Source organism: Bradysia coprophila, unplaced genomic scaffold (genome assembly GCF_014529535.1).
Source record: "Bradysia coprophila strain Holo2 unplaced genomic scaffold, BU_Bcop_v1 contig_297, whole genome shotgun sequence".
NCBI classification, from domain to species: Eukaryota; Metazoa; Arthropoda; class Insecta; order Diptera; family Sciaridae; genus Bradysia; species Bradysia coprophila.
This window is the reverse complement of record NW_023503555.1, coordinates 7,567,900-7,583,073: the sequence shown is the minus strand read 5'-3', so window position 1 is coordinate 7,583,073 and position 15,174 is coordinate 7,567,900. Positions and strand designations below refer to the sequence as shown.

General features: G+C 40.7%; 2 protein-coding genes across 3 annotated transcripts; one reads left to right on the top strand and one right to left on the bottom strand.

The window, feature by feature from the left end:
* Positions 1-1,218: 1,218 nt before the first annotated feature.
* On the top strand, positions 1,219-5,526 carry LOC119078987. Of its 2 annotated transcripts, none has more exons than XM_037186742.1 (11): positions 1,219-1,377; positions 2,219-2,292; positions 2,362-2,492; positions 2,567-2,743; positions 2,802-3,052; positions 3,120-3,831; positions 3,888-4,139; positions 4,207-4,377; positions 4,447-4,899; positions 4,959-5,112; positions 5,175-5,526. In XM_037186742.1, the coding sequence occupies exons 2-11, from the start codon at positions 2,238-2,240 to the stop codon at positions 5,270-5,272; spliced, it is 2,454 nt and encodes an 817-aa protein (XP_037042637.1). In that variant the 5' UTR covers positions 1,219-1,377; positions 2,219-2,237; the 3' UTR covers positions 5,273-5,526. The 2 variants fall into 2 exon arrangements, with proteins under 2 accessions (XP_037042637.1, XP_037042638.1); XM_037186743.1 differs by lacking the exon at positions 1,219-1,377 and adding an exon at positions 1,385-1,689.
* Positions 5,527-10,361: 4,835 nt separating this feature from the next.
* LOC119078984 lies at positions 10,362-15,174 on the bottom strand. Its single transcript, XM_037186734.1, has 7 exons — positions 14,643-15,174; positions 14,244-14,577; positions 14,031-14,183; positions 13,704-13,961; positions 13,447-13,642; positions 11,102-13,386; positions 10,362-10,684 (listed from the first exon to the last, which is right to left on the bottom strand). The coding sequence occupies exons 1-7, from the start codon at positions 15,108-15,110 to the stop codon at positions 10,635-10,637; spliced, it is 3,744 nt and encodes a 1,247-aa protein (XP_037042629.1). The 5' UTR covers positions 15,111-15,174; the 3' UTR covers positions 10,362-10,634.

Genomic DNA, 15,174 nt, shown 5'->3' with positions numbered 1-15,174 from the left:
TGTTCGTCATTTCGTCTCATTCTTCCTCCCCGATCTGCCAGTCCGAGACTGTTACATGACTCGGGATAAAAATGGAAAGTCTAGTTTTTGTGTGGTTATCATTTATCATAGCACTGCTTCTAGCACGACCACTCATTTTTAAAACGTCAAGAAGCCTCCAAATTTTTAAATATGTATGCGTGTACGATTGCATGTATTGTGTGTTTTTATTCACACTAAGAAATCATGACTCCTATCTGTACGAGAAAATGCAAGGCCTATTTTGATTGCATTAGCCTCCGAATATTTCTTATGTTCTTATAATAGCAGAGTTGTGCATCTAGACAATAAAACATGTCATTATGGTTCTGCTGTATTAACCAAAATTCCAAGTCATTACAGTTATTAACCTCGACTACACCTCATATCAACAAAATTCGCTCGGAAGCTCTGCTTTTCTTCTTTTTGTGTCTAGTTATATAAAGGCCTATCCAAACGACTCAAAACACACTCGGTGTGTTTTTCCCTCGGGCTCCGCCTCGCTTTATTAAAATCTGATATTGTCTCTAGTAGCGTAGTATTTTATGTGAGACTTTACCAACACTCGTCGAAGCACACGTATACGTACACGTTTCTTGTATTCATCATTTAAGAAGTAATCTACTAGACTCATATCATGTATGATATATATGATTACACCTCTTGCATTTAGATCGAGTTGCCGAAATCATACCGCAAATAATTCCGCAATGTAATAACTCTCGAATAACTCTGATAACTCTCAAAGTTCAATATTGATGAAAATCAGACTGTAATGAGACTATATATAATAAAAGGCGTCTTTCCGCTGTATATCTAAATGATTTCATTGCCATCAGGGTTGCAAAGTATTAATGAGAACGATTCTAGCAAAGAGAATACAAATTCCAATACATTAACAATTCTTCAAAATTCTAAATAAAATTTGTTCAAAATGCTTAGCAATATTCCACTGTAATTAACCCATCTCCGATCTCATCCATCCAACATTTTCATCCATACCGTCCATACAACGAGAACAGTGTTGTTATATTTATTATTGAGCATAATTTTTGTCGTCTCTCTTATTATTTCATCATTTTGCCGACCTGGCTACCTTCGTTCGTTTATTGTACACCGATTGTGAACGACAACCCGATTGGCTGTGAATTCAAAACTTTTCGCTCTCATTGGCTGTATGAAACGGACGACATTCAACGCCAAATAAACGAACGAAGCCATTTCGTATTTGGTGCATTTATTTTACAAAGACAGCGAATGACTTTAGCATAGAAATTGTCTGTTCGAGGCACAAAAGTTGAATAAATAATCCGTTTCGCAGCAGTTTTTCCTGATATTTTGTGTTGTTTCGAATATTTGGTGAGTACTGCATCGGCGTTGAGTGAAAATTGTGTAAATTTGTGGCCAATTTGAGTCAAGTTTTTCATGTTTTCACCTTTGGCGCTAAGCATTTTTTTTCTGTATCAACATTGGAGTGTTTTCTTGTGTGTGTACAAAATTAATTTGTTGCTGGATCTGCAAGCGTCGTAGAACTGATTGTATTGTGGAAGATTGTGGAAGCCAGCCGCTATTCAAACGAGGAATATCAATCTAACATTTTGATCATAATTGCAGAGGTTCTACTAATTGTTCGATAGAAAGTTGTACACAGTTCGCGCGTCTGTCAGTCAGGTAACATGGGCACAGAGATAGTGATGCAAGTAACATGTTATTCAGTGCGCTATCGCTGTTTTCCCTTCACGCAAAACCCTCAAATATTGTTACATTATGTGGGTGGTTGCACAATGCGAAATGTATTGGTCGGTCGACCTGTCTATTTACTGCTTACCAGACTCGCTTCGAAGAGAGCGCAATAGTTTCTTGCATTGTGCACTGCATTGGGAGTATAGTATGTTGGTGCCCTACGCTTCATATGGGTGTGTGGAATCGATTAATTATCTTGCACGAGGTCGGTACGACATTGAATAATGTTCTTTGTGTGGAATGATGACCGTAACTCGACGGCAAAAATCATTATTGAACTTCTGATTGTAAATCTGGTCACTGGACCTCAACAAGATCGACAATCTAGTTGATTGTGTCTGTAAACCTCCGGAATGACCAGCCAGTTCTGTTCCTTCCATGCTTAGGTTTCGGAAGATTGAGCTAAAATGGTAATTTTGACCGCAAAACGCTAATCGAAGTCATTTTCTTTCCCCAGTTAAGCGGGTTGCTGTAGCATGGGTCGTGAAGTGGATCCATCAGACATTGGTAAACATCCAGAATTGATAAGAAGTGAGTTCGAATGTTTGCTGCTTTTTTGGCTTTTTGCTTAAAATCCTGAACTTTTTTTTTGCCCGACAGAAGCCCAAACCGAAATGACGAAAACTGACGTCCTTGTGTGCGGTGGTTGCAATGAGGTTTTCCATTTTTTGGAACAATTCACCGAGCACAAAAATGGCAACTGCAATGAGACATCAACATTGAAGGATAGCGTAAGAGCAGTCAATTGGTCTATTTGGACAGGCGTGTGCTCAAACAATCCAAAATTTCTTTTCTTTATCCGCAGCAAGAGACTAAACCGAAAGTGTGGGCGTTTCTATTGTGGAAAGCTTCGCAACTGAACTCGGACAGTGCGAACACAATTGTTAATCCATGGAAATTGTATCAGACATGGTTGACGTTGGATGAGGCGATACGTGAGACCTGGGTGGTTGCAGGTCGGACAATTCAATCATTTGCACGAGTAAGTCACACTAATTTGAATTGAAACGGAGTGATTTAACCACCCGACATTTTTGTAGATGGGACAGGGCAACCTTCACGAAATGCCGGTGAAAATTACAAAGACTGTCGTTGACGCTGGGCCGGTGCCAGAGACAAAAACGTACAAACCAGCTGAACCGAAAGTGAATTTGGTCGGACGACAGTATATCAAAGCTGAAGTTAAACCGGAACCTGAAGCCGCACCGAAAATTATGAAGAAAGTGGTTCGATCACCGTTGGCCAAGCTACCCGGCAATCCGGTTCTTTTGAATAAAGTGGGAAATGCTAAGTAAGTGTCTTGCTTGTTCGCCTAATAATTCTCCCTTGCATCTCTAATCACTGTCCTCATTCCACAGTAAAATAGCCAAGCGAACCATTCCGGACAGCGAAACAAATGAGACCGAAGAGCAGACGGTGGAAAAGATTCTGGCGAAGCGATTCAATCCACGACGAAAAGAGCATGAGTATCTCGTCAAATGGGAGAATTTTACGCATGACCAGAACACCTGGGAGCCGTATACCTATTTGAAAGTGTGTCCACAAATGCTGGATCTGTTCGAGAAACAATTAGCGCGTCAAAAGGAGCAACGTGCAGCGATGGCAGCCGCAAAACAGGCAGCTGAAGCAAAGGCAAAGGAGACTAGTGTAGTGAACAACAGTTTCGAGTCGAATGATTCAAAAGGATCACCAGTACGGCCGGGCAGAAATTCCAAATCGAAGGCAATGGACCAGGTGAAGCAGTGGATCAGTGATAATAATGAGACAGCCGCTGGTACGAACAAACGTAAACTCGAAACGGAGATTGATTTTGAACATGAAATTGACAATGAAGAAAGTGAACCGGCTGTTAAGATAATAAAAACGGAATCGCCTGGATCACAGGCTGTCAACCGAATCAATCAATCCGGTGCGGTTCGCATTGTGTCCGTAAATAAGCAAGCCAACTCTGGAATCACTCATAAAATCAATGGGTCAAAGTCGCCCGATAAATCCGAAATGGTTATCAGCGCACCGAAGGAAAAGAGGCCGACAGGAATTGTAAAGAAGCCCGGTGTTACGGCGAGTCCGGTAAGAAGATCAGAATTCCGCAAAATTCCGTCGCAATTTCTGACCGATGTCTTTAGGTACAAAAAGGTGAAGCTCAGGTTAGAGTGGTCCAGAAAGGCGAATCCACGAGCGGTGTAGTGCGAGTGAATAATTCTCAGACGAAAATAGTGCAACGGCCGGCTGCCAGATCCAATCCACCAGCTCGACAGACAAACACGGTGGTCAGACCGAATATTACAACCAAACCAGCACCACCGCGCAATCAACCTGTTCGTCAAATTATTAGCCAAACAAACCGCACTCAAATTGGACAAACGACATTAGCACAGGTACGGTGACTAGCGCCACCTCTCATATATCGATTGTTGCATGTTCCACAACTTCGTTTTCTTTCAGCGCTCCTCGCTTTCACCACAAGTCTATTCATCAGGCCAAAAACAAACCGTTCAACGTACAGTGAAAAGTGCTCCATCGTCCGAAACGAAATTGATGCAAGACCAGAAAATTGCAGCGCTAACACGTCACGGCGATCTGAAAATAACTCGAAAACAAATGCCCGCCAATTCGGTAAGTGATCGAGTTTTGCGGTCGGTACAATCGGTTCAGCTAAAACTCAATTTCAATTTCGTTGTTCAGGTAACGCAAATTCCGTCAACAAAAATCCAAAACGTTCACGAAGACATCAAAGACTTCCAAACACATCTGACCGAAAGTCCACCAAACGAGATGACACTATGTCCGATAACCGGCAAAGTCCTCGGCCACGGTGACGATGACCTGACGCATTTGAATTCCGACGACATGTCGGAAAACGAGCAAAAATTCAAAGCCACTTTGACCGATGATGCCGGTCTGCAACAGCTATTGGCTGCACAAGAGGACGGCCAACCGTTGCTGGTAACCGGTGAAGACGGAACGATTTATCAAGTGGCCGGCAAGAATGAACAGGGCCAAACCATTTTGATTGCACAGGGCGCTGAAGGTGAACAGCAATGCGTTTATGTGGCGGCCGACGAGAATGATGAGGGCGGTATGATCAATTTGGATAGTGCCGTTGCTGATGCTATGCAAAATATGGCAACAGATGAGGTATGTGTCGGCGGGTAGTTTCTGTTTTATGTGTAACTTAACAAGCGCTATCGTTTCAGGATGGAAATCCCACCGATCAGACACAATACGTGATCAAGCAGGACACCTCCGAACTGAATGATCCCACGCAACAATTGTCGATTGCAACCGACAATGATTCACAAGATGGTCAAATAACAGCCGAAGTTGTCCAGGCTGATCTACCATCACCCGGTAAGTTGACGAAACGATTTGTGCTGACGAGCAACGGAAAACTAATTTTTGAAAATTTTCAGGAGGAACACGTCGCGTCGTACTTCTTTTACCCGATGGCAATTTTATGATGACCGAAGTGTCGGACGAACAATATCAATCGCTGAATCTGGTTACGTAGAACCATTTCCCTTTTGTATAAAAAAGAAACAAATTTTTTCGATGATAAAAGACGAGATACTGATAATTTTCCGATCGGAGCGGTCGTAAATGAGAATTGTGTGTGTGCATTCATGCACTGCATAGATGTTTCATTAATTTATTTGTACTAAATTTTCCAACCATACTAACAAACGACCCGGCTCATCATAAGAGGTATAGGCGTTAAGTTAAAGTTACATACAACTTTGAATAAACGATAGATTATGTAGACCACACCACATGCTTTGCATTTCATTTGGACGAGGCAGCTCATCACTTGTGGAATTTAAGTGGCACCTGTACTTAGCTGAAATTGTAGCCTTTGTGTGTCTCATATTTCATTTTTGATGATATCTTTCCATCAGAACCATTTTTCAAAAATGTACGACCGCAATTCCGACCACAAATGTGTTAGCTTTCAACAGAAAATAAATTTGGTTGTAGTCGTTTGACCAGTGAAAAGTGAGTGAGAAAAGTGAGCAGTTTAACGAAATTTTCATAAACTGTTCCCGTCTGGTATATAAACACTACTTACACTCAGGTGCAAAGTCATATAAACACTTTATAAGGATAGTCTAGTCGATAAGGGCATACGTTTACCAAAGTTAGTTGCTCAAACAGCACTTAAAATTCTTCTAAACTTTTTCTAACAAGAAGAGACAAAAAAAATTGCCCAAAAATTGATGGCTCTTCTTGTTACAATACTTTTAAAAGTATTTTAAGTGCTGGTTGAGCAACTGATACACCACAAAAAATTATGTATTCGAATCTATTCAACAATATGGTAATGGTATAAAATTAAAATAGGGCCAATCAGTAAATCGAAGCTTAATGTGACCGACGGAGAAGGCATTAAAGCTGCATTAAATAACCCGTCCTAGCTTTCATTCAAATTTAGTTATTTCCCTGGAATCGTTCCATCAGCCTTTTCGTTACATTTTGTAAAAGGGAAACTACAATCTCGACCGATCAATTAGCGTCTGGGTGACATTTTGTGAAGAGGATATTCCCTGGAATCGTTACATTAGCCTATTCGTTACGTTTTGTGAAAGGGAAAATTCACTGGAATTTTTCCTTTTACTTTACATTTCATAAAAGGGATAAATCCAATGTAATAAAGCCTATTCGTTGCGTTTTGTAAAAGGGGAAAATTCTTTGGAATCGTTCTGTTAGCTTTTAGTCAAATTTTGTAAAGGGGAAAAATCCTTTGGAATTATGCCTTTGCGTTACGTTTTGTAAAAGGGAAAATCCTCTGTAGTTGCGCCTTGCGTCTTTTCGTTACAATTTGTAAACAGGAAACTACAATCTCGGCAAATCGTTCGTTGGTGAATCGTTCTGTTAGCCTTTCTGTCAAATTCTGTAAAATGGAAAAATCCTCTGGAATTAAGCCTTCTCTTTTATGTTTTAGAGCATCAAAGGTGTGCCAAGTTTTGTTATTTGAATGTGGTGAGTTATTGTGCAGTGAAGTGAAAAAAGGGAGTTTTGTGATAAATATGACGCTCCATTACGAATTGCAATCCCTAATTTGGTTAACTTTACTTTGTCGTAACAACCTATCGGGCTCAGGCATCTACTGCCCACAATCTAATGTATCCAAATCTTTCACACTGTGTAGCACTGCCTCCATTTTCCAGGCGGAAACCTTCGGTATCTCGCAATGCTCCAAACTCATGCTAGAGAATAACGCAAATAGCAATGACATCTGGTTCTGCTCCGACAGCCAAAGTGCACTACAAGGAATCGGGGCATACAAACAACACTCAGCACTCGTCCTGGATTGCTCCGACAGCCTTAATCGGCTCGCTACCACCAATTCGGTCACTCTTGCATTTGCATGGGTCCCGCGACATAGTGATATCGACGGCAACAGCTCCATTTATTGGGACCGAACGCATACTTAAAGCAGCAGCATCTCACTTAAAAAACCTTATAAAAAATTGGGTGCAAAACTCCTTTAAAAACCACTGGTTAGCTATCAAACACGCTTCATTCGCAAAAGAAAGCATTAAAATTAAGCAGGAGGAATATAAGAAGAATCACAGCTGCGTTAACATGACACTTATTTACAATGGGCCTGGTGGATGACCCCCATTGTCCGAATTGCGGCGATGTCGAAACAATGGAGCACTACCTGTGCTGTGCAGGTCATTTGGCGCGTATATCCTACCTCACAATAATATCTGGTATCTACCTCCTCAAAGCGTCCTGGACTTCCTCAATCGAACTTCTAGATTGTAGATAGTCCAGCGTGGGTACACACAACAGGCCCACTAGAGGCTTAGGTGCTAGAGTAACTACCCTACCCACTTACACTACTACTATTACTCAGTCGTGATATGAAGTAGATGCAGGTCTTCCTTGGGAAAAGCGAGCATCCTCGCGAGCATTGTGTTATGAGTGAAGAAGTTAAATATGTGCGGATGGTAGACCCATTTCCTGCTACCATGAACTGGATTCGGCGCCATTGGATCTCCACTTCAATTTGATCTGAGCTATTTTTGACTTTCTATCAAAAAATAAAAAATTGTTATTTATTTGCGTTTAAAGTCTTTAACGATAGACACGAGTAAACAATAAATAGTAAACAATTCAATCAAATAAAAAAAATAATAATTTTAAGAATTAGGGAAGCGAATTGCGTTTCATTATACACTAGAAATTGAAAACCAAAAACCAGTAATTTTTGCTAAAACTGGTATAATAATAAAAATAGAATAAATAATAGCGATGAAACCAGTCCGACAAAGGGCATACTGGTTACGTTACTATGAGAATGAGATAAAGTATAAAATAACAAATCTTGCTAAATAAGAATTAAGGTAAGAGGGTCAGTAGCTGACCAGCTGCATACTTTGACAATTTTGATTAAAAAATAATACAAAATATTGCAATTATATTGCATTTAGTTTTAGTTTTACCTGCTATAGCGATGAAATGTATACTATGTCAGAAAAGTCTAAACTCGAGCTGCCATCTTACGAATGCATTGTATGTACATATTTCGTGTTTTTGAGTCTCGAGACTAGTGGTGAAACTGAAACAAATTCAGAGGCTACAACTTTATTCAGGAAAATTGTTCTGTTTGAAACGTCGCAACAATTACATTCGTGCAACGGTTACACAACCTCTGAACAAGGATCTTTTTTATTGAAAATGGTTAATATAAGTCAAATATCAGTGAAACTGTTTAGAATACTTTTTTTGTGGTCCGCTACTGCGTCAAAAACCATGCTGCCATAAATTAGCATGTTTGGTATAAAATTAATTAATTAATAAGAAAAGATCAAAAGAAAAGATGACCTAGGACCCTAAAAGTGCGACTTTGCTGCACTTTTTATCCGTCGGATATGAAAAATATTATTCGTACCGCGGACTAAAAGTCTTTTTTAGCGTGTGAGAGGTTTCCAGACAGAGCCGAAGTCGAATTCTTAGTACGAAATATACTATTTTATGGAAATAATCAAAACATAACAACGATAAAGTCGATAAATTCTTTAAAATGTCAGCTACTACGCCCCTGACCATATCAAAATTTACATATAGTAAACATCTAAATTTAATTATTTTTATATCTTTTTCTCCCAGACATAAAACGAAACTTGTAACTTTGTCAGTACCTGATATGAAGACTATATAAAGATTGATTTTGTCGGGCATTGAATTGTTTCCGCTTTCAGTTCGATTTGGAAGGTTACAATTCTTTGTAAAATTAAAAAAAAAAACGAACTAGAAGTTTGCTAGTGCTTCGTGCTTATAACAACCTATTAAAATGAATCGTAACTTGATTTTAGTATTATTGTGTTTATTTTATTTCTGTTCTGTGCAAGCTTATGTGCAAATTAGAATTAGAAGTGGAGATAATAGAAGTGCTATAACAACCGTGAAAGGACTTCCACAAGATAATCTTGGAGGAATACTAAGAGACTTTAAAAAGGAATGCGCCTGCTCTGGATCAAAACTTTACGATGATGAATCTGGTGAAGAGTACTTGGAATTTAGGGGCGACCAACGAAAAAATTTCGAATTGTATCTCGTAGATGAGGGTATTGCTGAAAAAGATGACATTAAAATTTGGTGAATAGTTGTGCAGTGCAGTGATCGAGACAAAAACACGTTTTTACTATTGACCATTAGCAATTGTAATGCAATTTGAAATAAATAAATAAATAAATTCGTTTTTGTATGTGATTCAATGAAAGTAATAAGAGCCTGTCACGACCTCTTCATGGGCACTTCATGGGACGTCTGACATGTATATCGTACATGTCCGGATTCGTAGTCGTATGCTTATACGTCGAAAATGTACGATATACATGTCAGACGTTGGAATGTACACATCTGAAGTAAGGCAAAAATGAAGCTGTCTACCAGCCATTTCATACATAACTGGACGTATGTTGACAAAACAAATTTATCAGTGTACGCTCTGGCAACAACACTATCAAAATACAATTTCCAACTTTTCTTCACTCGTCGAACACAACGTTTTTCACAACAAATGCTTCCGAAGTTTCAGAGGAGGGAAGTGACTATTTTCTCACGTGCGTTGTCAAAACCTTTTAAATTTACTAGGTCCCACCTTTTGTGCGGGTCAGGTCGCTTGACTGACAATTTTTGATTCATTTCAGTTTATTATTCATTCTTTGTGTGAATTTTGTTGATTCACTTCTGTCTTATGTAATGGATTTTATATGTCTCTGTGAGTTAAGACTAACATTATGCATCAACTCGGAGAGGGAATTTGGGTTAATCTTTGCATCGACTCGACACATAAAAAATGATATGCACCATGCATCTACGTCCAAATGTTCAAATGGTGATTCTGATCCGAAGTCGAAGGCGCTGATGCACAGGTGCATAATGTTTATTACATGCTAAAGGCGATGAAAGTAGTGCTTGAAACATAAAAACGACGGTTTACGAAACATGCACTATGCCATCAGTGTATGTGCCCATTCAAAAGTTACGTACAAGTAAATTTCTTACAAGACTGTTATACTTTAGGAGGTGAGCATTTAAATGTATTTTGAAGATTTTCTTTCGCAACGAGTAAAAGAAAGAAGTTTTCGTACGTAAAATGTGTAATGTGACTCTTACTATCTAAATTTAATACATATTCAATACCGATTAGGGTGGGCGCACCAGTTACTGGACTTGTACCAGTAGAGTCGGACACCTATTGTTCTTTCACCGGTAAATTTGTTTTTGAACGAAAGAACAATGGGTACTCGACTGCTGTTGCACTTCCAGAGACTGGTTGCCTCACCCTATAAGAGACAAAATTTGGCAAATTTTGACTATCGTTCGGAGGATGAACACTGACATATCTAATGCTTGCATTGTTATACGAGATCTGCGCCGGGATTTACAGTTGACAAGGTGACGATGTTTCCTGTCGAAAGAAAAAAAGAAAGAAAATTTCTGAGATGATCGACAAACTTAGTAGATTAAATGGATTGACAGTGGCTGAAGCCCTAATGCTGCACACGCAATTGTTTTAAAATTTGTTTAATCTTAAAGTGGTCTTGAATAACCGTCGTGTGTGTGAGCTATATGCTACGTTCAATAAATTCACAAAGACAGTTAGTGCAGCATAGGGGTGACGCCCTTTTTGAACTAAATGATCATCTAAGACAGGCCCGGACAAACTGCTGGCTATTTTGGCAGCTCAAAATTTCAAAAATCAATTTTTCGGTTGCTATGAGCTTCTTCACTGCATTGCCCGAGCGGCCGTTGTGTAGCCAGTCCGAGCCTGATGTAAGACACTGTGAATCTAACAATATTTATTCAAATTAATTGTGATGCTCACCTGCTGTTGTATTCCGAGTAACGTCATCAAATATATCGTCGCTCACAACCATTTTATCCAATGGATCGTTGTCCGAATTGCTTATCAACTGTGTGCACTGCTGACCACTTAAATTGGAATCGCTTACGGAACCATGAATGCATGCTCCACCTTTATCGTTATTTTGTGCATCCATCTTATTATCCGATCCGACATCTGATTCGTGTTTGGAATGGTCGACAGACCTATCAACGTTTGCATCTCCGTGTAGGTCTGGGTGACTGATTTGTTTAAATTCATCGCGTTTAGTGTCTTCGATGTGTTGCTCAACTTTGGCTTGATGATCCCCTTCAACAGGATCGGTTTTCTTCTCATCGTTACTCTGCATCTCAACGTCAACATCGTGGTCGTCATTCTTGTCACTTTCGTTGCATGTTTGGTGTACTGCAATCGTCTCACTTTCTAACACGGCACTTTCGTGTGTAGTAATGGAATCATTTTCCTGCATTAGGAAATCATGACTCAACGATGATCCAGCACCATTTTCAGAGTTTTGTCTTTGTAAAAGTTCGTCCAACTTTCGCTCAATCTGTTCATCTTTCTCCAGTACAACGACTGCCATACCTCTCAATTTTTCATCGTAATGATCATACGCTCCGTCGTCTAACGACAGTACTGGCGGTGTGGGTAGTTCTAACTCGTCCTTTTCGGCATTATTGGCTACATTGGTTGTAGTTTGAACATTTATGGCTGCAACTGATTCAACTTGTTTGATTGCCGGGTTCGATTGCTCCTTTTCAGCGCCAATTGCAGGCGAACCAATTTCCGGTTCGATTTCATCGTCTGAATCGATTTCGATGCACTCCGTAACTGTTTCTAACACTTGGACATCGTCATCCACATTCGTGTAGACATCGTCTGTCTCAACCAATTTCTTGATTTCTTCTTCATGAACAGTAGTGAGTGATGTCATCGAATCTGAACATTTGCCTTTCAACGTTGTGAACCGGTCGATCGCATAGGTGCACAAATACGACAAATGTTGATGTAAATCCCGTAAATCATTGAACCGTTGCGCCGAATTGTATGCGTTCGATTTCATGAGGGCATTGCATTTTCCGACAATTTGCTGGCAGATTTCTTGCGCACCATGAACTTCCTTCTCGAGTACGGTTTGCGCTTGGCCGAACGGTGTATTTGGGTAACTTTTCGATGCCGGCGGTTGTGGTGTCGTTCGTGTATTTGATACTCCATTCGGCTGTTGTTGTTGTTGTTGTTGAATGTATGGTCGTTGCAAGGGCTGTTGCGATGGTACAGGCTGTTGTTGTGGCTGTGAAGAAGATTGTTGTAATGGTTGACCAACGTCGATGATCTGCCGCGGTGGTTGGAAGGTCTGTTGATTTCTTAAGGGTTGACCAATGTCGATGATCTGCAGCGGTGGCTGGAATGTTTGTTGCTTGTTCAAGGTTTGTTGTCGCTGCTGTTGCAAAGGTTGTTGGCCTACATTGATGATCTGCAGTGGTTGCGGTACGGTTTGTTGCTGCAAAGGCTTTTGCTGCGGTAAGGGTTGTTGTGCTAAATTTGGCTGTCGATTTTGTTGTTGCGGTGACTGACCAACATTGATGATCTGTAGGGATGGTCGATTGATCATCTGTGCGGATGGCGCTTGATGTGTCACCGCTTGCGATGAACTATTTTGAATTGGAACAGATGGCATCTGCTGTAAAATTTCGCGCCTTTGTTGCGTTGGTTGGGTTGCGACAGACTGTGGTCTCACTTGAATCAATTTTCCGTTCGGTAGTCGTACGAATGTGTCGTCCCTAGCAGCCATGTCGACCAGTATATTGTACGTCTGATAGCCTGACGAGGTAAGCTCAGTGAACTGCGCCATAGCAGGCAACTGACTATTCGGAATCGGAGCCATTTGTACTGACGGAAGGTCAATTACTTCTGCTGGACTAGCCGAACGTTCCGATAATAACGAATGCATTGGACGTAGAGTTAGCGGTGGAGGTTCCGTTGATGACGATGGATTCTGGCGTAATATTAATGGCGGTGGTGAAACCGACTTCTGACTCACAATTGTTGGCAGTGTAGGTGATTGACTTGGTGTACCAACTACGGAATGATTTCGGATTCGCTTCGGATCGGGCGCTGAACTGTTGTAATTGGTGTTGGTAGCGGTGCGTCTTCGTTTATCCTTCGGATTTTGTCGTGAATTCAGCGGGTCCTTTCCACAACACAATGTTAGATCTTGGTACATCAGTTCGTACAGCTGATCGGGGTTTTTCATCACTCGAATTTGGCTGTGTGAAAAGACCACGACAATCAAAGGAATTCCTGCACAATTTCATTCGTAAACTTACTTTTTCGTTTGCCGTAGATGATTCGTCAATGCCCAGTGCTGAGCCTTCAAATGGCTGAGAACGCCTGGAGCGCAGGCGAAGCATCGCCAGTTGTTATTTTTCTCTATTTCAGTGATGACATTTTTGGACAGATTTTGCAGAATGCATTTCCTGCAAAACACATACGGACACTTCGAACAGCTGTACACCCCACTGCCTGCAATATCGTACACAAAATTATATTTCTGCAAGAATCAGACAACGTTAAATCGAGTTACCTTGCGCACACCAACGACATTGCAACTCTTTACTATTTGCGCCAACGGTGAATTCTCTCCGATTGTAGAACGTGTGACAGGTTTGACATTGTGTCACGAGTAGAACGGGATGCGTGCGTATGTTTCCCTCATTAGCTACCGCACATCCAACGTGAGTATCGCATACGGTACAATGCAATCGTAGATTGTCGACTTTGAGCAAATTTTCAATGGAAAGATCGTCGTCCGAGTCCGATTCATCCTCTTCGATTTTGATAACTGAAAATTCGGATCGGATTCAACAGTTCAATATTCAGTGGACGTGATAATCAGTCGTAACAGTCTTACCAGTTTCCTTCGTATCGTCCTCACTCCGATTCACCGACTGAGATGTGTTCGAGCACGAAGAGTAATTACGTGCAATAGCTTCGATCCTGCGACGGTCGATGGTTTGCGACGTATTCTTCAAGATAATCTGGCCGGAAAGGCGAAACGCTTGACCTGAATCGAAATGAAATTATTTGACACAAAGTCCACACATTCATCGACTCGACAACTTACCGGTGTACCTGACGGGCTCTGGTAATTTCAAATATTGCGCCATTTTATACGGCATTCGAGCGAATTTATTCTTTCCAATCGGTTGGATGGTGCACCTTTCTCGCTGATAGTTCAAGAAAAATCGTTCAATTGGGGCATGTGCCGGTCGTAGGGCCACGTATTTCTTAACAACGTTGCAGAATTGGCCGGTTATGGTAAACGATCGGTATGACTTGGTGCAGGAGTCTTCAACTTTGACCAGAAGTAAGTCACCATGCAGTTCGACATCGCAATATTTAATCGATCGAAGCTCGCCGTTTTTTAGTGAGCCACAAACAGCGAAAATGCAAACAGTCTGCACCGAGAACAATGGTACCATTACACGAAAAATAAAAAATGCAAAAAACAACACTATGTCACCTTTATGTCCAACCACAAGTCATCAGGCGCCTCCACAACAAACTTTACCACTTCTTCCAGTGTGAAGCTTTTCGATTTGACTGGCTCGTAGCCCGATGATTTTTCTTTCAAGAAGGCCAGTACTTGATTGTACGACTTAATGTCAATACCCAAGTTCACTTGCAATGTACGCTTCAGCATCGAGTAGTGGGCCCACAGACTGGTCGGCTTTTGTTTCACCGACAAGTCTTGAAAGTATTCCAACAGCAACGGTTCCGAAATCGTGGTGACATTTTTCTTTTTTTGCCAATTCTTGAATTCGTGATAGATTCTGTAATATTTCGACTTCGATGCCTCGGGCAATGCATCGTTTTTGAGTGAGAATACATCCGTTATCTGAGGTATTGGCTCGTCATCGTCAGTTGATATATAAATTTCGTCAAACGGTTTTATATCACAAATGTCGTCCAGATCGCCCAGATCATCCATTTCAGCTAATAAACAAAAATTCACTTGATATTTGTTGTGTTCTTTCTGTTTCGAATATAGCTGA